Raw genomic sequence first — 25,231 nt, forward strand, 5'->3', positions numbered from 1 at the left:
TGGTTTCTGGAGACCAAACTCAGGTTTTCCTCCTCTCAGGACCAATGCTTTAGTGATCAAACATCTCCCCAGTCCAGTCTTTAAAAGCACCTAAAAACCCTTCAGAGGATTTTACGTTTCCCAAACTAAAATTCCCAAAGTGTGAGAATCATAGTATGAGGATTTAACAAATTGCTTCTAAGGTAGGTATTTAGGGACACAAAGGACTATCTTGTTAGATGTTTTGTTGAATATCCCTTCAAAAGTACACACTACATAAAATGCACTGTTTAGTAGGATTTAACCTGATATCCCATCAGTAATGATTTTTAAGACTATTGTTTCTATTATCGTTCATATGACTACAATCACATCAAGAAACTATAAGGCTGGACTTAGTTCTGAATAGAGAAACACACCTGTAAACTACTTGTTATAAGTATTATTTTATGGACAAATGGTATAAATACAACATAAATCTGTGGATAATAATACTTGAAAACAGAAACGTCATGGTAAAGATTAATACATTAGTTTCAAGCAGATATATAATTTCAGGAACGTAATTTCTTTAAAATTAAGATAGCTTAACAATATCTCATATGCTTCAAACCCAGTAATTGGTTTCCAGCTCACACAATCTGAATGATCTAATATTTACAATTAAATTATTTGTTATGAGACCATGTACCTCTGTCTGTTTGCCTATGTCTTACTAAGAGTAAGGAGAACGAATTCAAGGTTTATTTTGTTTCTCCCAGAGTAGACTTGGGTATCATCTAAGACTTGCTTAAGGTAGACTTTTTAAGGTATTCACACTTGTTTAAGGTATGCAGATGTGTTTAAGTCTTATGAACATTTCTTATTCTTGTTTCTGTTTTCCTGGTGAAGACAATAACGAGGCTTAATCATTCCATTTTATTCATAACTATTTGCAGTTAGTCAAATTCACATCGATTTTCTTATCCAAACCAAAGTAAGTTTCAGATCTCTCCTTCCAGTGTTGGCAACCTTATCTGATAAAGCCAGATTTGGGAGTAGGAAATTGATATTTGCTATGGGAGAGTTCCTTCTATGTAGATCGCTTGCATTAAAATGGACCTTAGGTTGGTAGTAGAATCTGAATGCTAGAGGTAGGAGGAGGGGAGGGTGGCTTTGAGGGTCAGATAACTGAAGTGTAGGAAGCAGTATGCCTTTCTACACACCCTCAAACACTGAGGAACAGACTTCGAACTTGGACTCATATGTTGCTGGAGGTGTTTTGACCTTGACACTTGAAAGGGAGCAGTAGATCTGACAGACAACTTAGATTTATTTGGTGCTTAAAGTTGTACCAGAGAACAAAGCCCACTCCCTGAAGCCTCATTTCTCCATGTACCAAGATTATCTTCCTGGTTCAAAGCTTTGTTATAAATTACTTTATTTACTGGTGAATGCATCTTCAATATGCCTCTCCATTTCATAACTTCCACTTCCCAGTCTACCTCACTATGTATATCATACAGACACAAGTTGTTATTCAAATCACAATTTCTCATTCTCATCTATACATTTACTAGACAGGTAAATTTTGGGGTCTTTCCAAACTTCCTGAAGCAGAAACCCAAGGCTTAGAGGCCAAGAGCCTGTGCTGTGACAGGTCTTCTGAGTGCCTGCATGGATAGCACTACAGCTCACAGAGGCAACTCTACTGTCACTACAACCAGTCCTGAAGCTCATGTTCTCCGTGGTGACTACATCCTGTGAAGTCCTTGTCTCCAGAGTTGCCTCTCTTAGGAATCCATCCTGGCACCTAAGAGGAGAATTACAACATATTTTAGTTAAGAGTTAAACGGACTCAAGACCAGATTTTCATGATCTTTTCTTTCACATACTGCTCATAAAATATATATTTGCTTATCTATGCTCTTTTTTTCATAATAAACCACTGAAGTTTTAAAATAGTCTACACACTTAATGAAAGGTAAAGTTATGTATTATTCTCAGTCTAATAATTGGAGCAATTATTAGTTGAAGTATGGGGTGAAATGGTTTTACTATTAATCTCTGAAACCACAAGAATAACCACATTGTGACCATCACCAAGTGGTCCTCATGGTTCATTTGCTCTAATACTTGACGCTTACCCCTATAACAATATTTTAGGCAAGAACTCACTTATTTTCCATCCATATATTTGCCTGGATGGACATTTCAGATAAACAGAATTAAACAGTATCCCTTCTAATAACTAGTTCTTCCATCTGGCATGTTTTTGAGGTTCACCAATTATAATATGTATTATTACTTCATTCATTTTTGCTGCCAAATAATATTCTATTGAATAGATATACCACATTGTGTTTGTACATTCTTCATTCATTAGATATTTCATTTGCCTTGTTTCTGTTATGAATATTGTTTCTAAGAACACTTCATGCACTTCTTTGTTGTTTGTTTGTCTGATAGAGTTTCTCTATATAGAACAGACAAGCTTCAAATTTGCAATTACCTTTCCTAAGTCTGTCAAGTTCTGGGATACAGATTGGTACCATCTTGCCTGTTTTTTGTTTTTTGTTTTTTGTTTTTTGTTTTTTGTTTTTGTTTGTTTTTTAATTTAAACTCCTTTAAGAGAAAACAGTACAGTCAGCTAGCTATATTAATATTTTATTGAGAAGTGAAGTAACATCTTTTACATATTTCTACATTTGGGGGTCTGATACAAGACATTAGATAAAATGAATTTTCAGATTGCATTTTTCTGATTTTTTTTCCGTTCTCATATTCATTTCCCCCTTACTTAGTCAAGGTGAGACTAGTTTACTTCTACAAAGCGCTTCACATTTTCTCATCTCTACTAAAAGGGAAAATAATCCATAGGATGGAAGTGTCTTACTGAGGTATTACTCTTTATGGAGAATACTACGTGAAGCAATAAATACCGCTAGGCGGTGATTAAATGGAGAAGCAGAGTTGATGTCTCAGATGAACGCAAATGCCATTTACAGTCTCACCTACTTCAGTGTCATAAATACCACTCTCATTGTAAAAAGAAGACAGTAGAGAATAAACTCCATACTTATACATGGAAGATACAAATAAGAAAATAGGTCCTTGTGCCATGCTGTTATAATTTTATTGTTCTCATATAAATCTGTAATACAGACTCCAAGTGATTATTATTTCTTTTCTAAACTGTAAGTAGAGTGTTTTTTTTAAATAAATGATGAATAATGCTTAAAGTGGACCATGTGGTAGAAAGAGAACACTGCTCTATATATGGAAATATCTTTGTCATTAGAAATTAGCATGGCTTAAATGTCAAAGTCATTAAATACTCATCAAATATAAACTATTATTCTCGTTTAAATATGTTATGGTTGCTTTTAAAACATAAGGTTACATTATGTTGTCCAGACTGGCCTTGAACTTCTAATCCTCCTGTCACGATCTATTGAGTGCTGAGGCCATAGGTACATAGCACTGTAGCTGGTAATGCCTTTGTAAAATTAATACTGAAATCATTGTGTTTCCTAAAACTTTTTGAAATATATATTTTAAATGGGTAGATTATAGTTTCATATAACATACATTAATAAAGCAAAATAAATTAAGGAAAACTATTATATTTCTAATAATTTAAATATTTCTACATAAATTCAGCCAAGAAATGTTTTATTTATTCCTAGATAATATTTTCTTTATAGTATAGCATTTAATAAATCAATCATGCCCATCATTGTTAATAATTGGCGTTTAGTATATTAGTCTATTTGTATTTCAAAATAGATATGAATATATGCATTTGAAGTGACTGAGGACAATCATCCTTCCTTAGAACATATATTCCTGAAAGTTCACACTACATACCCACTAATCATTTTTATGGATGGCTATTGAGTCTTATTCCTTGCCACTTATCATAAATCGATTTCACCGTTGGAATGTGGCTACTTCACTTGCACATAGTCTGCCCACTGTCCTTCAGCACCTCAAGCTTCTTGCTGGAGCGATGGATGATTGTGTTTTTTTTTTTTTTTTTTTTTTTTTAATATAGCTGTATCCTTCCATCCTCTTGCCAATTGTGTTTACTTCACCTTGACTGAGAAAGAGATTACATGGTATAATGGTTAAGAGCCAGGTTACTTGAAGAAAAGTACTGGGATTCAAACTCTGGCTTTCTCAGTTCTTTTATAAATGCCATCCCTAAATGAGGGCAGATAATCTAATCTCAGCGACTGTGGGGTGGGAGTGGGGCATGGGGGGCTGGGCAGGAGGATCAAGGCCAGCATGAACTGTATATCGAATTCCACGTTAAATTAGCCTGGGTTACATAGACAGAGCTTGTCTTTAAACAACAGCAACGACTACAACATACTGCTTTGTAATTAGACAGATTTGGTCCTTCTCTAGTGTACCTTGACAGCGAGCCTGCTTTTTATTATTTATTTATTTATTTATTTATTTATTTATTTATTTATTTATTTATAGTTAGGGGTGTGTTTCTAATGATTATAGGAATCAACAATTTGAATATTCGAGGGGGGAGAGGCTTTTAGATGAGTTTATGTTTTCTTAAGACAAATGATTTAGTGTAAGTCATGAGTTGGTACACGAACCAGAGGGCATGCAGTGTAAAGACTCCGGAACACCAGGCAGCTTTTCAGTTGAGGTAGCATCTGAGCTCTGACACCCTTTCCTCTTAGTCTCATGGACAGCTCCCGATCATCCTGAGTGCTTATGGATTATGCTTTATAGGGGGAAAGGTGGTCTGGGCAATTGCAAGCGAAAAGACCGTAGCTGAATCAAGGCTCACGGAAGATTTGCTATAAAAATCATTGTGCACAACACCCCATTCAAAATAGTTTCAATGTCTTACCTATCTCATGTATAAGTAAGTGTGTGGTGTGAGAATTGTGGCTTATCAAATGCATAGAGATATACTCATATTTCAGTACTTGTATTTAAGGTTTTGAATGTTATTAATTTTTCATGTAAAAGTGAATTAAATATCAACACCTCACATTAAAAAACTTACAAGAAGCCTTTGGTTTCTCATATTTTCTCTTAAATTGTATAATAGCAATGATTATGTATTTCTTCAGAAATAAAAAAATGTTGATTGAACATTTGCTTAGAAAAATTAAGTTGCTCTACTTTTTCTTCACCCAGTTTATGTTCATTTTTTTAAAAACAAAGAGGATACACATTTTTATATCAACTTTACTTTAAAAAAAATGACTGTCACTCCCTACTTCTTCTTTTGCTGGGAATTTTATGACTTGTATATTCATACCATGAATCATCTCCTACCCATAAAAGGGGCAGACTATTGACACAGGAAACCATGTGACTGGACCTCAGAAACATCGTGACGAGAGACAGAAGCAGTGCCAATGGTCACAGTCGTGTGCCATCAGAAACATCGTGACAAGAGACAGAAGCAGTGCAATGGTCACAGTCCTTTGCCATACATTCATATATTATTTTGACCTGCCAAACTATGGAGATGGAAACCACGCACGACTCACACTACTGTTTTATTTAAACAGCATGGCCTTTACATTTGCTGCTGTCTCTTTGACCCCTTCTTTGCATTATGTTTTTCTTTATTGTATGAACATGCATTCTTTCTTCTAATTTTTTCCTCCTTCATGCTTTAATTTTTCTCTTCTTTGGATAGTTTATCTTTGTCATCCATAATTTTTCTACCTCCCTTCTCCTACTATCAACAACAACAACAAAATTTCTTTTTTGGTAATGTGTTAAATTCAACACTTGTCTGTTGGGAATGAAGTGGATGAAAAGAGGGGGTGGAGAAGGGGCGGGGTGGACTGGCTGGTTAACTTGGGGGAATGAAAGGACAAATTGACAGAGTGGATTCTCTTCCTGAACATCAATGAACCATGGGTATTTGTTGGAGCTGAACTGAAGTGGAACACAGGGTTGTAAGTAGGATTTTGGTCACTCTTTGACAAGTACTTTGTTCTTGTTGAAAGGAAAGCATTTGATATATTTTGATGAATATAAATGAAATGGGAAGTTTAAAGAAAATATATTTTCAGCATAGTCTACAAGAAGTACTTCTTTTCAAAAGCATCAGGCCTGGAAGAAATGCAATTTTCAGATACTAGCATGGAGTAGCATACAGGTGATTAAGTACATGAACAGCTCTTCCGACCAAAACATATTTGATTTAAAAAAATAGTGACTGCTAATCATATATGGACTGATATTGTTATAAATGTTATTCATTACAGATAAATTAGTAAATGTTATTAAAGTATGATAATGAGAACAAAAATCTTAGTTTGGAGTTTTTTATTAAATAGTTTGTTATATATCTGATTTTTTAAAACTAACTAAAATTAATTGACAAGTATGCTAACAGCATAAAATATGATATTCAAAACAATTTCTTGACAAAAAGTATATTAATCTGTATAGCAGGAAGGCTCATAGCAACATCCAGGAATCACCTTGAAATCCCTACTGCTTTGCTGTGGACCATCTTCACCCTGGTTGACACATTTGTTACATCAATTCTTGTAGTTAGTTATGGACACTCTAAGAGACCTATCCTTAAAGAATAGGTCACCTGAGTGAAAAACTTTACACTTGTGAGTAAGAAAAAGGAAATTGATGTCTATGAATTCCAACCATGGACAACAATCATGCTACTTAGGACAAACTTTTTCTAATCCCTGTCTGGTTTTAAAGATATGTGATAAAATAGTAGTAATTTGGTCAGAGAAAAGAAAGGAAGAAAGAAAGAAGGAAGGAAGGAAGGAGGGAGGGAGGGAGGGAGGGAGGGAGGGAGGAAAGGAAGGAAGGAAGGAAGGAAGGAAGGAAGGAAGGAAGGAAGGAAGGAAGGAAGGAAGGAAGGAAGGAAGGGAAAAACATCAGAGAGTGTGCGACACTGACGTCTACTTGCTTAGGCATCATAGTAATTTTTTCTTCAAATTTTACAAGAATCTTGGTGATCCCTTTTGATCATGTTTCATATTTTGAATAAAATACTTTTGCTGGATAATATCTATTCTATTAGTTTTTAGATGTGTCCAAATAAAACGACAAAAGTCTATGTCCTTCCTCTATAATGAACGATAGTAACATGATGCTTATTTTGTCATCTGTGAATGGAATATAGGATATTAAGAGTGAAGTTCCTTAGATGTATTCAGATGGCTGTGTATATGCTCTAACAACCTTAGGCTTCTCAGACCTATAAACTGAATTCATGTGGGAACAACAGTAAAATGCTGGCTCTTGCATTTCCTTCCCCCTGCTCGTTATTGCAGAGTAAACTCCTGGCTACCCTATTCTGCAATCCTTCTGTGAACCCTTATTTGACCAATGAACTGTGCCATGTCTGAAATCTACTGTGAGTGAATGTATTCCTCTGTTGTACAGGCTATGTTCTAGGCTGTAGTGGGAAGTCTATACTTATAGATTATGAAAACAAAGCACTAGAAGAGCAAGATCCCTATATGATACCCACTATATTATTTGCTAGAAAGGTGCATCAGTAATATCTAGGAAGCTGGAAAGGATGCTAGCAGTCAGTATTGTTGACCACTTCAATATTTACTATCTTTTCTTGACGGCTTCCCACTGCTTGGCTGTTGCTAGTGAATGTTTGGATAAATAATTGAATCTTCCTCTTGCTTTGCCTAGGTAGGCCTGTGGACATGCACTTTATATATTGTGCTGTAACTTTCAGACAATAGAATGAAACAATATGCAGTTCCAGCTCTGTTTATGGATTGAAGGCTCTTTCTATGAGATCTAGATTTTAGAGAAAAGTAGGATTTTCTTTTCTATTTTATTTTACTTTATTTTACTTTTTAGTAAAAGTCATGCTTTGGGCCATTATTTTCTATAGGTCCTGAAAGGTGGTTGTGATTAACAAAAGTGACGAGTAAGGAATAGGGAAAATAAAACAACAACAAAAACGCTGAACATGAAGTTATGTGATTAGCAGTTTTAAAGCAGAACTATATAGAAGCTATTGTTGCATTGGGATGTCGTAGTATATGCCTTTAAGTGGATCACAGGACTCAAGAGGCAGACAGAGACAGGTGGATTTCTGTGAGTTCAGGGCCAGCTTAGTCTACACATTGTGAGTTCCAGGACAGCATTAAAGATCAGGGAGCGGGAGGGAGGGAGGGAAAGGGAGGGAGGAAGGGGGGAAGGAAGGAAGGAAGGAAGGAAGGAAGGAAGGAAGGAAGGAAGGAAGGAAGGAAAGGGTGTTGCTTATTTACGGATGTGAGGATGTTTTGCCGAGTGCAATAAATTCAGCAAAGACAATTAACAGTGTACAGCAGCAAATGCATTTAATGTGCTTAGTGCCCACTTAGAAAACAGTTTTCTCATAAAAACTGAATGTCTGCTCTGTCTGTCTGTCTGTCTGTCTGTCATCCATCCATATGCCTTGGGTCAAAGAAAGTTTATTTTAGTTTGTTTATAGAAAACATTTGACTCTACTTCTTAATTTAGAATAGTTGCTTTTTCCATTTTTTAAGTGAAGGCTTTTTTGGTGCCACTTTATTTTTAAAACACTGAAAAAGAGCTCTCCCTCCCTCTCAGGCTTAAAATGTACTACAGACTTTCTTGCCCATTCTCCAGGGACATGATATTTGAAGTTGCTTTCTTCCTCTCCTGAAAGCATTCTCTAAGGAGCTAGAACAGTTGAACCTTCCTGTTCTTTTATCTCTCATTGATATTGAATAATTATTGAGAGTTAACAAGGAGTTATGAATCATATTTGTTTTAAATAAAAAATATTCTCCACGTATTGTCTTTAAACTCCCATAGAAATTATGAAATTCAAGAAAATCCTGCATCAATTCACTAATTTACTTTCCAATTAAAGTGACTTTGCTTAAATGAATTGTAGACATTAATTTTTGGCTTCTTGATCTGGTTTTAGGTGATAATGCAGTCATTTTTACCTTCAGTCCCTGTGATTTGAAAACATTTTAGCTTAAATGACAGATTTTGTTGATATAGGGATTTTTTATTAAAATTAATAGTCTATGATCTGAGCTTTATGGAGCCCCTCCCCAAACCACAATTGAGATGAGAAAAACATAAGTCATTGTGTAAGGATGTGGTCAATCCAGCAGAAGCATAACGAATGCTGGGGAGAATGCTTTGTTTTAGCAATCACAGATACATCTTTTAAAAACTTCATTTTGAATGTCTTCATTAAAAGTTTTCTGTCAACAAAAACAATTAACAGCTAAACTTCACTCTGATAAGTAAAAGACTGAGGTTTGCAGTTGAACAACACCTACCCCTCGAAGTAAGAATTGTAGAAGCAACATCTCTTTATCATAGTTTCAGATATTGGCGAATGTAGTATATCATAAGAGAGAGCTAAAGACATTAAGATATGGCTCAAGGCCAACAAAGTTTATAATAAAATCTGACTTACCTTCTCAAGGACTGTATTACATTCTTTTACTCTATACATCCTTTCTTCTAAAAATTATATACATACATATAAATATATACATATATAATATACAATGGTAGGGAGTCTGAAGCATTAATGAAATAATTGGCATAATATATTATAACGATATTTTAATATAGTCAACCCATTAGGATACCAGCACATTATGTAGACAACAATGAGCATTTAATTCTCTTGTTCTAATTCTATTGCAAGAGAAGATCTGCCTCTGATTCATTAAAAATTGTAAAGGACGGTGGATTTGACTATATGGGTGTCTAATTTTGGGAAGAAAATGTATCTGCAGTTGTAAACTACCCTTCAGAGCTGTAGCTCTGAATCCCATTACAGCCCACTGCATCCCTCCTCATTCCTGCAGCTCTGGTGCCTAGCACAAAACAAACTAAGTTAAGTCGCTCTGGGGTGCCTTTGTGAGGCCACTCAGAGTAGGAAGAAGGAAACAAAGGGCATGATAGAGATGCAGAGGGCATGAAGAAAACAAATAAGTCGTGAAAAGGGAGAGATAAGGGGGACGGGAAAGCTAACCTACCTGGCCAAACATCATAAAATCACAAATACATTTGTGAGCTGGTCGGCAATCACTCCCATCATCACCATCTCTTTGTCTGATCAATTCCGAATGAGTAGAGGTCTATCTACCCGTCTATAAAAGGGGCGATTAACAATCTTCTATAAAAGGGGTTAATAATCTTACAGCCACAACATCATTACAGACTCTTCGCCTTAGTGTGAGGGTCTTTTTTCTTATCAGGAACTGTATTCTCTGACTTCATGTCAAAGTGTTTTCATATCCTTCTGCAAGCAGCTTAAGAATTTGGGCTGTTCCATGAAGCCTTTCTAGCAGCGGCCCACCAAGTCTGTCCTCGAAAGTGGCCTGAGCCAGGCAGGGAAGGTATAAATGAAGACCGATGGTTTTGTTTTGTTTTGTTTTGCTCTTTCTAGAAGGCCCTAGATAGCCTTGCTTCTCCCCAGAGTGGAGGTAAAACCAGCCCTTCCTCCACATTTCAGATGCAATTTGCAGAGGGCCACCTGTTTCTGATGTTAACCTCCGCTCTGTGTTCACACTGAGAAAGTGAATTCAGCAGGCAACAAGCTTGTTCACAAAGCAGTCCAGTGGTCAGGACGGGAAAATTTTCAACCAGTTGGAAGGTTGCTTGCTAAGATGTTGCCAAAGCCCCTTGCAACACTAACCACCCTCTAGCCTTGCTTCTTATGGACGAGTAGGAAAGACATCTTACAGCATCTGCTAGCTTGTTCTGCAATGATTCCCAGAGTCCGCCCCTTGAGGATCTGCCCCCGCCAGGTAAACCAAGTCTACTTGTACGTGGGTGTAGGGCCGCTGGCACCATTAGTTAGAGCCCTGTCAAAGGCCCTAACCCCCTGGCACACCATGAAAACCAGTGCCACCTGGTTGAGTCCACAGCGGCGTTTTCTAAAGCACCACAAACCCCTCCTAGATTTGTTGTTAAATCACTTCATGATTCTTAGGCAGGCAGCGGATTCTACGCCTGGGAGAAGGGCTTGGGGGCCCCTGCCAGATTGTGCAAAAAATAACCCGGAGGAGGCGAGCAAAGTGCTCGGCAGGAGCCTGCGCGAGCGGTAGATACGCGCGGCCGGCCGGTGGTCCCTCGGGGAGCACCTACGGGCTCCGTCCGCTCGGCCTCCGCACGCCCCGCGGCGGGAGCAGGCGACGGCGACTTTGGGAGTTCCTCCCTGCCTTGTACGGAGGGCTGCGCCCGGGCCGTCCCCGCCCGGCTCTGACGCCCGGCCCTCCCGCTGCCCACCCACAGCCGCCTCCCCGAGACCCGCCCGGGGAAGGCAGCCGGAGCCCCGCTCCGGCCACCCCCATCCCCGCAGCCGCCGCGTCCCCGCGCCGCCCCCTCCGCCCCCGCCCCGCCCCCGCCCTCTCCTCGGCGACCGCGGATAAATCAGGGAGGCGAGCGCTGGGAGCCAGAGCGCGCGGGCGCCGGCGGGCTGGCCGAGCTCTGTTTCCACAGTCGCCCTTGATGGCGGCGCAGGCGAGGCAGCCGTGGCACGGAGCGGCAGCCACGCGCTAGAGAGTCCGCCCGGCCCCGCCCGGCCCGCCCGGCCGCCCGCCCGTGCCCAGCCCGCTTCTCCCCGCGCGCTCTCCCGCAGACGTCGGCGCCCCGGCTCCGTCCCTCAGCCGCCTCGTGCAGCTCCGCCGCCTCCGGGCCGGCAGGGAGGGCACTGATCTTCGATCGCGAAGATGGCTGCTGGCTGCCTGCTGGCCTTGACTCTGACACTTTTCCAATCTGGGCTGATCGGCCCCTCGAGCGAGGAGCCCTTCCCTTCGCCCGTCACGTAAGTCGGCGGGCCCAGGTTGGGCTGGAGGCGGGGGTCCCCGCTCGATGCCGGGCGGGCTGCCGGTGGGGGGCGGGGAGCGCGGCCGGGAGCCTCGGAGGCTGGGCCGCCCGGTGATGCGCTGCTGGCCGCTGGAGTGAGCTCGGAACCGGCGTGCCGAGCCTCGGCCGGCCGCACCGTCCCAGGGAACGTCCGCTAGCCGTCGGCGGCGTCTCAGCCTGGTCTCCGAGGATGCTGCAAGCTGAAGACTGTAGCCGGACTTGGGGAAAAACTTTGTGAGCATACCCAGCTCCCACCAAACCCAGCCAGATGAAAAAGTTGGGTTTCCGTTAGGTATTTCAGAGTTAATTTCAGGCTGACCCCGGTAGCTTGCGCTTCTCCTGTACTTGGCCTCTAGGATGCTAATTGCTGTGCTGTCCAAACTCATTTAGATCCCAAATTACTAGGAGCGCCTGACAGCTTCCCTGGTTTGTAGCCAGCTCGCTCCCGGCAGCTAAGCGAGCTGTCCACCCCAGTGCTCACAGGTACAAGGGCCACCCAAGCCAACCTACCCAACCCTTTATTTGAAACATCTAAGTGCCGACAGACACGCGGTTCCTGTTCTTAGAATGAATAGAACCCCTATTCTTTGAGGGTGGGACTGTTTCCCCAGTCTCCAGCAATTTTCCCTTATTTTTAACATTTCTAAAATAACTTTCAAAAAGAGAAAGAGAGAAAGAAACCGTTGCTATTCTAGAAATAGAGTGTTGAAAGGTAGCTGTAGTCACACGGCAGGAAGGGATGCAGTGCAACCATTCTTCGCTCTCTCGGGTGCAAGAAGGAATCAGAGTCAGTGGCACATATACGTATTTTTAAATGCGCTGAATAGCTTATCTGGCATTCTGGGAAAGCATTTATTTTGGTTCTTGAAGGTACTTTAAAGCTGTTCAGAGTAGGTAGTCTTAAGTGGGTGAGTCACTTTAATGCATTTTACATAACAAAAACAAAGCCCAAGGTAGCCTTCCCGGCTTTTATGCTGCAGGGAATCACTTGCTGTCCTTTGTTGGCAGTGAGCTGAATCCTGGAGTTTTGGGGTACACTAGAAGTGCATCCGTACTAGCTGGAACCCGACAGCTATTATTTAAGATTTGGCCTAGAGCATTTATCACCTTAGTTGTCAGTGCAAGCATCTAGAGATGCATATTCCAGCCAGGAGAAAGGGGGTGTCTAATATTTATGGCATTGATTTACAGTAATGTTCTCTTTAGATAATCTTCCATAAAAATGATTGCATATCCTTTCTGTTATGAAGCAAAAGGGTAAAAGCCATCTGTGGAGCTTCGTTTAATTGGCAGAACGTTCCAACTGTTTAATTTTAAACATGAGAAATCTAAGAATTCCCTTTAAGATGCTACAAAATCACCCAGTCTTATTAAGAAATCGTACTTTCACTTATTTATAGTTTAGTGCTTTTGAAGCTCGGCCTATTACATAAGAACTCGGGTGCCTCTCATGCATTTTGAGTCAAATAAGTTGTGGCACATAAATGTGTACACATTTTTGGTGTTGTTTTAAATTGATTTGCCAATATTGCTACTAGTTGGGAAGGATTCTTCCTTCCACAAAACACAAACAAACAGCACTTAGCATGTCATAGTAAAATACTAATATAGAAAATCCTTCTCATAAGAACATCTGCAATAAATGTTTTCCCAAAATTAAGTAACTCAATTTCCCTGGTCAGATATATGCTAAGGACGTGAAGGAGATCAAGTAAGCATTTAAGATAGGAATTTGGAAACCGTGATTCCTTTTCTTTGAAAGGATTTGTGCTGTTTCAAACAATAGGAGTATGAAAGTATTTTCATATTATATGAAACATTATTGTATGGACTAAGAATGGGCTTTGTAGCCCAAAGACAGTGTCTTTATGGTAGTATTAACAACGTTTTGGAAGCCTCCCTGCTTCTGCAATTACTTATTTGTAAAGTTAGTAATTCTATCTTTTGAGGAAGGGTAGTTGACATTTGTACTTCATGTTAGATTTCAGAATAAGATCTGTGAAAAACTGTGGCATCAATCTCATTTAAAAAAACAATAACAACAGTGTTATCTGCTTTGCTTGCATGAGAAAAATTAAATGCACTATTTATCAAGACAAAGCTCAGATTATCTGGGGAAAAAAATCAAGTTTATAAGGATGGAACCCAAAGACTATAACAATTATTAAAGGCCAATTAGGATGCTTCTATTTATAAATTTTTCAGAAAATCATTAGGAAATTATTTGGTTTTGTTGGCAGTTTTATTTTTCAGCAAAAATAAAATAAAATGAAAAGTTTTCATCTTCAGAAGAGGAAGACCATGTCATTACCTCACTGAAACATTAATTAGTTGCTAATTGGACTTAAACATGAATTGTAATTATAATTAAGAGTCTTTTTCTTTAGTGGTGTTTAACATGGAGGTCTTTAGTTTTGTTATAATAAATAAGCATATTACTCTAAATGCTAGGTTTTCTGTCCTCTGTTTTAAAGAACATTCTAATACAGTATATTCTTCTGCAGCAAAATAATAAATCCATCCCAACAATTAACATTCAAACAACGGGGACAAAGGAATTTTAACCATTTTTATTTTTATGCGCTATATATATCTTTTGGGTATACTTTTGAAAGTAACGTGTGAAAGAAATACATGATGTGCTAGCAAGCAAGTGCCTATTGGCACATGCTGTAATAGAAAATTCACCATCCTCACATTATAGTATACATATATTACAGTGGTGTTTCAAAATATAATTCTCAAAAAGGGCAGCTTTCTTTCTGAAAATAATTCTTTGGCACTTATGTTAAAACATATCTACTAAAATTCAGGAACACATGGGTGCTGATCAATATAGTAATGTTAATTTCAAATCTGTCCTTAGTTTTAGAACCGGCTTATAGATCCACTTTTAAAGCATTAAACTTTATCTCAGCCATATCAAAGTGCTACCCAGTGAGCAACGACTGGATGAAAGCCAGTTACTGTATGTGACTTGATTATATGATCTAAATATATAACTAAGAATTTTAGTTACTTTTAATAAATAAAGTGTTGCAAAAATCAGTAGTTTTTGAGTACTGAATACTTAAAGATACATATTTTTCTGTTGTTATGTAGAAATATGGCTATGTCTGGATGCCATGATGCTGAAATGGGTATTTAGTTGTCCCATGCATTAAGAGTAAGTGGTGTAGTTATGCTTATGTGAACTTTCTATTTATATTGTACATGGCATGAGGAAATGTGTCATATTAGAGAATACAAAATAAGATAGTATATATAGATTTCAAAATGAATGGCCCTTAAACACCCTTTTCTTGATTTCTATCTTATATTCACAAGCCCTAACATCACGAGAGCATTGATTACTCTACAGGTGTGTGGTTAGAATATGAAACAATAGGTGTAGTTCTCTGTATAACTAGGAGCATATTTAATTTGCTATTGCTTTATGTAGGCATATAAGTCACTATCTGCCTTGGCATTTCAGCGAGCATTAGAAGAACTGAACTAAAATACAAAAACCATTGTAGAAAAATATATACAGGAATATAAGCTTATGGGTTATAAATGGATGTAAACAAGGATGTATTTTTCCTTTTTTCCAATGGATTTTTATTAATATTACTTTAATAAACACATGGAACACTAGCAGGTAGTTCAGTTTTGAAACAGGTAAAAATCTCATCACACTTCATAGAAACCCAGGTGTACCTTTCTATTGTTTCTCTGATACTGAAATATAACAATATAGTATACTTTTGTTTTTTCCATTAAGATGCAAGCAAATAGAGTATTGTCTTTAAATTCATTATTTATTTTTAGAGCTTAAATTCATGACAAACTATGTAGAATTTTGAAAATATTAAATGTCTGTGCTCCCAGCTTCCTGTCATTTAAATCATACGCTCTCCATAGCACTATTACATTAAATACTTTCCCATTGCCCCTTTTCTTTTCCATATTTTTCAATACAAGTATGAATTCCTTGCCTCCTCGTATTTATCTTCGGTGAAGTTTTAACTTTAAGCTAGAGATTTAAGTGGGTGAGATGAAATATTTTTTGTGTGTCATTATGCAATTTTAAATCTCCTTTAGTGTCTTTTAGGTATAGACCTAGAAAGTTCTCACATAAGCAGATGTAGAATGCTTTACAGAAATCAGAATTTGTTTTAGCTTATAACAGGTAATATTTTATTGTTAAAAGGTAGCAGCGTTCGTTCCATCAGCTATGTTAAAAGAGCTGTCTGAGGTCCTGTGTCAGAGGATATAAGCTGCTTCCTGTGGACCATGGACTGCTCTGCTGTTTCCAGTCTGTATGTCCGTAGAGTCCACTGTGTGCTGCTGTGTCTGTGAGTGAGGCAACCCAACCTTTTTTCATGACTGCCTATAACGTTCTCAGTCTCTCATGAAGTTGCTTTCCTGGACACTTGCACTGGGCAGTGGTAGCCAACCATGGGGCCTGGGCATGATTTACCTTGGCTTTTACATGCACTAGACATGAAAATGGGAGCTTCATGCTCATTATAGAGTTGAAAAAAATGTCAATTGATAAAACAATTTATGCTGAAAGGTAGGAAAGACCACATTTACCCCCTCTTAAAATCATCTAAAGATTTGGTACATAATTAGATTATTTTTCTAGTGTGTACAGTTACAGTGTTCTTTACTTATTGAATGATAGTTTGTATGTTAAAATACATATGCAGGAATATATTCACATATGTATGCATACATATATAAATATATATGCAGGAATACATATTAATATATGTGTGCATACATATATACTGGATGATTTGCTAGATTTAAAAAAAAAAAAAACTGCAATGTAAGCTAATTCACATGGCCCATACAGTACGATTTCTGTTAAGCTCTTGCCATCTTGAAGGTTTAAAATTCATTCCAAGCATTAGAGTGACATTGTATACAAGAACATCTTTGAAAATGACACTATTGCACTGAAAATATTGACCACTTCTTAGAAAGGTCTATAGATAGTGAGCAATTTTACCTTTTTATTTATGTATAGTATGCATCTGTGTTTGTAAGAGTTAAATATATTTGGTGTTATGATATTTTAGAAGTGGAGACAATCCTGTGCTGGTTCAAAACATTATATAACATATGAACTTTTAGGCATTCCATGATAAGAGGCTTTCTTTTGTAGTGATCTAGCACATAGGAACCAATATTATTAGTAATTAAAGCAATGAATCAAGATAGTGGCCATTTCTTTCATAACTTTTAGCATTTATTTGTACAGATTCTAATAATTTTGTGAACAAGAAAAACATTGGCCTTGTGGCCTGAACAAACTTATATATATGTGTGTGTGTGTGTGTGTGTGTGTGTATATATATATATATATATATATATATATTCCTGATTCTGAATTATTGAGATTTACATGTATGATATATATGTATATATCACGTATGAACATATATTGTGTATTAAATATCATTATTTGAAGATGTTCTCTTTGAATATGAATATGGAATATTTTAGGCTAAATGTTATTTTAACATATGCTTCTGCTGATTTTTTTAAAGCCATATGCTCAGTGAATTAAAAAAATTAGGATGCATTTAAAATTCAGTATTGTGGATGCAAGGACAATTTAAATTAGAAATGATGGCAGAGAAAATGATGGCCTTTTCCATTTTAAACACATCAGTTTGAGGCTAATCTCACTGTCTAAGTTATTTTTCCTGGGCAATTAAAATTTTACTATGGTTCTCTCCTAGTGTCCGATGAAAAATGATCCTAGCAATTTCGTTGCAATATTATGTGTTGTTTTTTCTCCTTTCTGCATGTTAGCATACACTGAATACTAATCATAATTTATTGTGTGCGTGGGCATCCAGTCAAATAAAATAATTTTGTCTCCTCCCTGGGCTGTTTATAACCAGCTCTTAAGTTCCTGTCTTTCTTACTTGCATCTCTGTTCAGTGTTTGCTGAGACTTCCTCCTACCCTGTAAGGGAAATTTGTGAGGGATGGTGACACACAGATAAATCTGTAGCACATAATTGACACTTCTGTCAAAAATATCAGACAGTCTAGACAATTGTTCCTTTTGACATTTGCCCACATAGTGTGGGGATAATTAGAGGAACAAACGGGGAAGAGCTAATAAAATTGTCCTTTTGTAAGGTGCTGACTGGCTGACCATATAAGGGATGGCTGGACAATAACTCCTTATCCTGAGAGTTAAAAGAGGTATAGCTCAATAAAAACGAATGAGGTCAGACACACTGGGAAAATCTCTTGTTTTTAAATGGTGATCAACAGGCCTTGTGATAAAAGAACCTTGAGGAGCGAAGTTGAAAGTGGGGCAGAGAAAGGAGCCCTCAGATTTATGAGTTACAAAACTGCAGACGCTAGAAGGAGCTGCTAGTTATTTTCACTGTATTGTCATCCTGGCGCATTTCAAATGTGGTCTTTCTTAGACTTGAAATACCACTCACGAAGCATGAGATTCATTTTTAGAGACCTAAATATTCAGATATGGAAATTCAGTGTAAGGAATACAGACATTAAAAGTGTCTAGATCTTAAAAAAAAACATAAAAATACTTAGAAATTCATATGTTTTTTATAAACCTCTAGAGAAATGGTTCCTTGGATAAGAAATACTAGCATGATATTTCATTAAAGTTTTAAGAGTTAATTATCAAACAAGAGGCTCTCTAACAAAATTTCTTCCATGAGATTAAAAGAAACAAAATAGATGTAGATGGTTGGCCTTCTAGGAGTGCACTCAAGACTATTTGGGCCAATAAGTAAATACTCTATTTCATTTTTAGAAATAGTTTTAATTTATACTTTCTCCTTTAATGTTTTCTACTTCAAATGTTTTAACCTCAAATATAATTTAATTCAACAATTAATGCAATTATTATTCAGTACCAATCATGTCCTTTGCTGAGGTATAACCTAGGAGTACAAATGGAGGCAGGATGTCCCAATGAAAGACAATCACAGTTCCAACTTAAGCAGGAGATAGTGATAGTGGGGTGCATGAAAACATGACTGAGCCAAAGGTAGAACGCATTCTGAAAAACCACTATCTAATGAAACAGGATCTGCTGGGTTTTAGCCATGGCTGGGTGGAAAGATGCCAGTGGAATGGTCGCTGTTGGAGATCAGAAAGAAAGAAGCAAGGTCTGTAGCAGGTAGATCATGTTTCATTGTCCCGAGGAGGAATGAACACTTGGCAAGTGTAGAAGGTGAGCTGACAGGTATCCTGACTGTACGATGCTGAGTTGTCCTGTTTTGAAGGATCTATTGGTCCTTGGTACTCTCTGTCTAGTGTTTGGAAGCTGTTTCAGAACAGCTTCTAAGACTAGAAGACAGCTTCATTTGTTTATTTAGTTAAGAGTAATTGGTACCCACAATGGAACTTCTCAGGAGAAGTTGGGTGCATTGTTTCATTTGCAGAGAGGCCAAGCAGGGGGTTCCCATTAAGGACATCAGCAAGTTTGTGATATGAATGAATAGTTCAGTAGTGCTGGGGACAGAGCATGGCTCCTGGGAACAGAGCATGGCTCCTGGGGACAGAGCATGGCTCCTGCACTTTAAGGGCAGAAAGGAAGTTGGGAATTTGGAGACAACCAGTGCAGAGCGCTCTTTCTAGGAATTTGGGAATGTGAAGGAAATGAGAAACCTAGAATAAATTCAGAATAAGAAGGGGGAATGTGGAGGATTTGGAATTTGTAAGTCACAAAACCCCGGATTGTATTAGATCATTTGGAATTAAATTTTACAGGAAATCAGTCATAGGACTATCTCAAATCAAAAGTTGGGAAATGTTTTCAGATAGTGGTGGGATGATATGATTCAGTCCTGTAAGCTGAAGTCAAAGAAATGCTAACACGTATGGGTAGGGGAGACTGCCCTCAGCATCACCCCTCGGATCCGCCTGGCATCCCTGTTTTACCTCCTTATTCTTCTCTGCAGATCGTCTTTATCTGCTTCCTGGTCTTCCTGGTAGTTCATGACTGCAAGGGGTTATGCTTTCTTGACCGACTCATAGGAAGTCCAGAATCTTACTAAAATGTATTCCCCAGAGGGAAAAATGGCTTGATAAGCCAAAGGGGATCTGATACCTGCCTATGTCTCAGTCAGTCGTGAGCAGGAGATGGGATTTAGTAAAGGGACAGATCCGGATTGACTGTGCTTCCTTCTCTTTGTTTTTGTTTTTGTTTTTTTGTTTTGTTTTGTTGTTTTTTTTTAGTTGCTGGGTCTGTTCTCATTAACAGGTGCTTCATTGTGGAGGACCAGTGGCTGTTACTATTGGTGGTAGAAGAAGCAACTCTCAGAAAAGGCTGCATGTGCTGAGGACAGATATATAGGAAGAGAAATAAGCATTACTGGAGGGGTGGTTTGTGCCTATCGGAGGAAACAGACCAAATGGCAGAGAAAAGAATCCCGTTAGCGAGGTCATGATTGATGGATGAGCGTTCTGATAGAGGCAGCTGAAGAAGGAATCAAGATGAGAAACAATGTCTTCTGAAGTAACTTCTGAAACCTGAATCAGCCTTTAGAATGAAAGCAGATCACTGAAACATAGGGTAGATACAAACTTAATTCATCGGATATATTTTTATGGAGTGTTCCAAATCATACCTTCCATTCTGTAGAATAAACTGACATGATTTGCCACAGAGTGCACTCATGTCAGGAGTATTCAGACTCAGAGGTACCTAGCCTAAAGCACTTATTATTGTTCTTGGTGGCGATAGGATCGCAGCTTCCTATTTTATCCCCCTTTGCATTTGACTTTGTTATATTTCCTGCACTTCTTTCTTGGGAGAGATTATCTTTTTGGCTGTGATTTTCAGCGATGTCATTAAATCTAATAAGCGTTTGTGCTTCTTTTTAATAAGGATGGCCACTCTAGGCTTATATATTTGAACGCTTAGTCACCAGGGAGTGACATTATTTAAAAGGATTAGAAGGGTTTGGAGGTTTGGCCTTGTTGGAGGAAGTATGTCCCTGGGGGTGGACTTTGAGATTTCAGAAACCCAAGCCAGGCCCAGTATCTCCCTCTTCCTCCTGCCTATGGATCAGGATGTAGCTTCCAGCTACTGCTCCAGTGCCTGTCTGCATGCTGCCATGCTCTCTACCGTCATGATAATGAGCTGTAAGCACGCTTTCATATTTGAAACTGTAAGCAAGCCCCAATGAAATGCTTTCTTTTTAGAAGAGTTGTTGTGGTCACAGCAATAGAACAGTGACTAAGACACGCTTGTGATTTAAGGATGAACATCACTGAACAGATACAAAAACATAGTTCTTGGCAATTCAACGTTTTTGTTTATAATTTTTTTAGGCAAGTGTTGGTTGTTTACTTCCCTTTTCTACTATTTATAATCATCCTCTCTATGTTCAATACTTAGTAGTTTGCATGGATACAGACACTTATGAAAAAAGCCCAAGATGATAAATTTGATAAACTAATAAATCACCTACAGATAAGGTATTCCACCTAAGTGTGTCCTTGCTCATCCCTTTTGTAAGCATCTCAGGTCTCCCAAAGGTTTTGAAATTATTGGTAGCTGCCTTACAGCAGTTTCCTGACTTCCAAGTTGAATGAATGAATGGTTAGGATCGAAGCTGCCAACAGTTTCCAGCATTAATCTTGATCACATTGGTCCCATTACAGTTTGGAAAAACCACCCTTGTGGTTTGTGGCAAGAGGCGAAAAGACTTAAGGGCTATTATTTCCCTTTTGTGATTTTACTGTTCCCCCCACACACCCCGTCTTTTAAAAATTCTTTTCCCGTGTGCATTTATGGTTTGATCTACTCACTTTTTCTCGTTCTCTTTCCCTTTTTCCCTTCTCACTTTTTCTGTCTGTCTGTCTGTCTATTTGAGACAAGGTGTTACCATGTAGCTCATGTTGGTCTTGAATTCATCATTCTCTTGTGTCAGCCCTGAGTCCTGAGACTCTATGCTAACACTTCCGGCCTTGTCTGAGGTAGTTTGGATTCTGTACTGGCTGTGAACACTACTGATGGATGGATGTACATTGACAGATAACATATTCTAGCTAGACATATCCTTAATCAACCTTCTTGGAGGCATCTCCCATCTCCTGATGGTCTTGGAATTACTACTGATGTCATATCTGAGCTCTTTCTCAGTTCCTGGCACTATGAAATCACTCACAGTGGAACATGGAAATGTTTTCAAGTCCATTCCACCTTCAGAATAGGCCTTTAAGGTAAGTCTTACTGTTTCGTCCCATTCAGGGATGAACTGCTGCTTTGAATTTTCTTCTGAGCTCAAATTGAATACCGGGCAGATTGATTCTAGAGTTTCACTTTGACCTGTTCTTCTCTGGCTGCACACAGGTACCTTGAGGTGTGAGCATCCATTATCCCACTGACTCTCTCAGCAATAAAAATTGAGAGATAAACAGAGTCAATATAAAGGAGGAGAGAACTAAGACTCAGCTTCAGTCTGAAGAACAAATATAATGTTCTTGTATCACCATCCTGTGGCACCGTCGGGATCAACTAAGTGTGCTTGGCAGAACCTAGAGTACTTTTTAATGGTCAGGGTTTACTGTTTGCTCTTTGCTTGCTTTTTCTGTCTTTAAGAGACCATGAATAAATAATAATGGCTCAATGAGCAAAATTGTCGTGTATTTGAACCATGAGAGACACAAAGGAATGGAAACAACAGCTTCTAACAGCCTTAAAACTCTCTCTTGAATCATAAAAGGGAGACCTGGGTAAAAAGGCCCTGTAGTGTGAGTCGAGCGAAGCTGAGGCGCTTGCCGCATGCCTAGGTTAAGGCTAGAACTGAGGTCCTGAACAGACCAGGAAGAAGGCCCAGCCATGAGCCTTCAGTGCTTCCCTTTGCCATTATAGCTGGCACCTGTTGTTTGAGCAGAGAGCTTCAGGAGAGTGAATCTATTTTTAAAAGTCACAACTTTGCCACTGATAACCTCTTTTTTTTTTTTAAATCAAAGATATGAGTTTTTAGTTACAAAGCAACATTTTCAAAATTTAAGAAAGCAGCGCCATTCTTGGTGTTCTTAGAAACAATCCCAGGCAGTCCTACAAACAGAATGAGACTTCAATCATCAGCGGGTCCACAAAGATCTGCCTGTAGGAGACTTCAGTAGGTCTTTGTTGACTCAACTCATCTTACTTCCATTCATGAAAGTCCACCCAAATCTAAGAAGGGGCATAGTGTCCACACTTCAGTCTTCATTCTCCTTGAGTTTCATGTGTTTAGCAAATTATATCTTATATCTTGGGTATCCTAGGTTTGGGGCTAATATCCACTTATCAGTGAATACATATTGTGTGAGTTTCTTTGTGAATGTGTTACCTCACTCAGGATGATGCCCTCCAGGTCCATCCATTTGGCTAGGAATTTCATAAATTCATTCTTTTTAATAGCTGAGTAGTACTCCATTGTGTAGATGTACCACATTTTTTGTATCCATTCCTCTGTTGAGGGGCATCTAGGTTCTTTCCAGCTTCTGGCTATTATAAATAAGGCTGCTATGAACATAGTGGAGCATGTGTCCTTCTTACCTGTTGGGGCATCTTCTGGATATATGCCCAGGAGAGATATTGCTGGATCCTCCGGTAGTACTATGTCCAGTTTTCTGAGGAACCGCCAGACTGATTTCCAGAGTGGTTGTACAAGCCTGCACTCCCACCAACAATGGAGGAGTGTTCCTCTTTCTCCACATCCTCGCCAGCATCTGCTGTCACCTGAATTTTTGATCTTAGCCATTCTGACTGGTGTGAGGTGGAATCTCAGGGTTGTTTTGATTTGCATTTCCCTGATGATTAAGGATGTTGAACATTTTTTCAAGTGCTTCTCTGCCATTCGGTATTCCTCAGGTGAGAATTCTTTGTTCAGTTCTGAGCCCCATTTTTTAATGGGGTTATTTGATTTTCTGAAGTCCACCTTCTTGAGTTCTTTATATATGTTGGATATTAGTCCCCTATCTGATTTAGGATAGGTAAAGATCCTTTCCCAATCTGTTGGTGGTCTTTTTGTCTTATTGACGGTGTCTTTTGCCTTGCAGAAACTTTGGAGTTTCATTAGGTCCCATTTGTCGATTCTCGATCTTACAGCACAAGCCATTGCTGTTCTGTTCAGGAATTTTTCCCCTGTGCCCATATCTTCAAGGCTTTTCCCCACTTTCTCCTCTATAAGTTTCAGTGTCTCTGGTTTTATGTGAAGTTCCTTGATCCACTTAGATTTGACCTTAGTACAAGGAGATAAGTATGGATCGATTCGCATTCTTCTACACGATAACAACCAGTTGTGCCAGCACCAATTGTTGAAAATGCTGTCTTTCTTCCACTGGATGGTTTTAGCTCCCTTGTCGAAGATCAAGTGACCATAGGTGTGTGGGTTCATTTCTGGATCTTCACGGAGTTTGGAGCTGAGATGAAAGGATGGACCATGTAGAGACTGCCATAGCCAGGGATCCACCCCATAATCAGCATCCAAACGCTGACACCATTGCATACACTAGCAAGATTTTATTGAAAGGACGCAGATGTAGCTGTCTCTTGTGAGACTATGCCGGGGCCCAGCAAACACAGAAGTGGATGCTCACAGTCAGCTAATGGATGGATCATAGGGCTCCCAATGGAGGAGCTAGAGAAAGTAGCCAAGGAGCTAAAGGGATCTGCAACCCTATAGGTGGAACAACATTATGAGCTAACCAGTACCCCGGAGCTCTTGACTCTAGCTGCATATATATCAAAAGATGGCCTAGTCGGCCATCACTGGAAAGAGAGGCCCATTGGACTTGCAAACTTTATATGCCCCAGTACAGGGGAATACCAGGGCCAAAAAGGGGGAGTGGGTGGGCAGGGGAGTGGGGGTGGGTGGATATGGGGGACTTTTGGTATAGCATTGGAAATGTAAATGAGTTAAATACCTAATAAAAAATGGAAAAAAAAAAAAAAAAAAAAAAAGAAAGTCCACCCAACCCTTTTTCAGCCTTTCACAATTACTACACTACCTGGAAAAGAAACACTCAATTTCTGCTGTGAATTTTGATGTTTTACATTAAGCCGTGCATGCATTCTTCCCCCGTGACCACTACTCCACGATAACACAGAAGCAGCAAGTTTGCAAGTGCCACACAACCTGCCTTTTCATAGCAGCCATTTTGACATTTGCCACAGAGAGCGCTGTGTCAAATTCTTAGATGTTTGTCACTTTAAAAATACCAACCCTTCTTTGCCATGACATCATATTAGAATTGACTTAAATTTGCATCTGTAAAAATGTTAGGAGACTTGAACAAATGGGCCATGTGTAGCCGCAGGGGGGGGGGTGAGGCACAATGAAGGGAGTGCGGACAGCGGTAAAGCCAACATTGCCCCTGCTTGGTTCTTTCTCCAGGCATCCGATTTTCCTCTTAAAATAGTGGGAGGAATTGGAATTAAT

The 25,231-nt window shown here is 39.0% G+C and overlaps 1 protein-coding gene and 1 long non-coding RNA gene across 12 annotated transcripts in view; one reads left to right on the forward strand and one right to left on the reverse strand.

The window, feature by feature from the left end:
* Window positions 1-406: 406 nt before the first annotated feature.
* On the reverse strand, window positions 407-10,916 carry Gm3510. The gene is made up of 2 exons (XR_003955870.1): window positions 3,829-10,916; window positions 407-1,771 (listed from the first exon to the last, which is right to left on the reverse strand). It is a non-coding gene; the product is annotated as a predicted gene 3510 (long non-coding RNA).
* The window catches only part of Cacna2d1 (calcium channel, voltage-dependent, alpha2/delta subunit 1), a 440,248-nt gene continuing 425,933 nt past the window's right edge, over window positions 10,917-25,231 (forward strand). For 5 of the 11 annotated variants that reach the window (XM_011249744.3, XM_006535619.4, XM_011249742.3 and 2 more), the window contains exon 1: window positions 10,917-11,761. In XM_011249744.3, coding sequence (XP_011248046.1) covers window positions 11,667-11,761 — 95 coding nt within the window. In that variant the 5' untranslated portion in view covers window positions 10,917-11,666. The remainder of the gene's footprint in view (window positions 11,762-25,231) is intronic. The other 6 variants (NM_001110843.1, NM_001110844.1, NM_009784.2 and 3 more) reach the window with 2 other exon arrangements.

The sequence above is a fragment of the Mus musculus genome, chromosome 5, assembly GCF_000001635.26.
Source record: "Mus musculus strain C57BL/6J chromosome 5, GRCm38.p6 C57BL/6J".
In the NCBI taxonomy this organism is placed as follows: domain Eukaryota; kingdom Metazoa; phylum Chordata; class Mammalia; order Rodentia; family Muridae; genus Mus; species Mus musculus.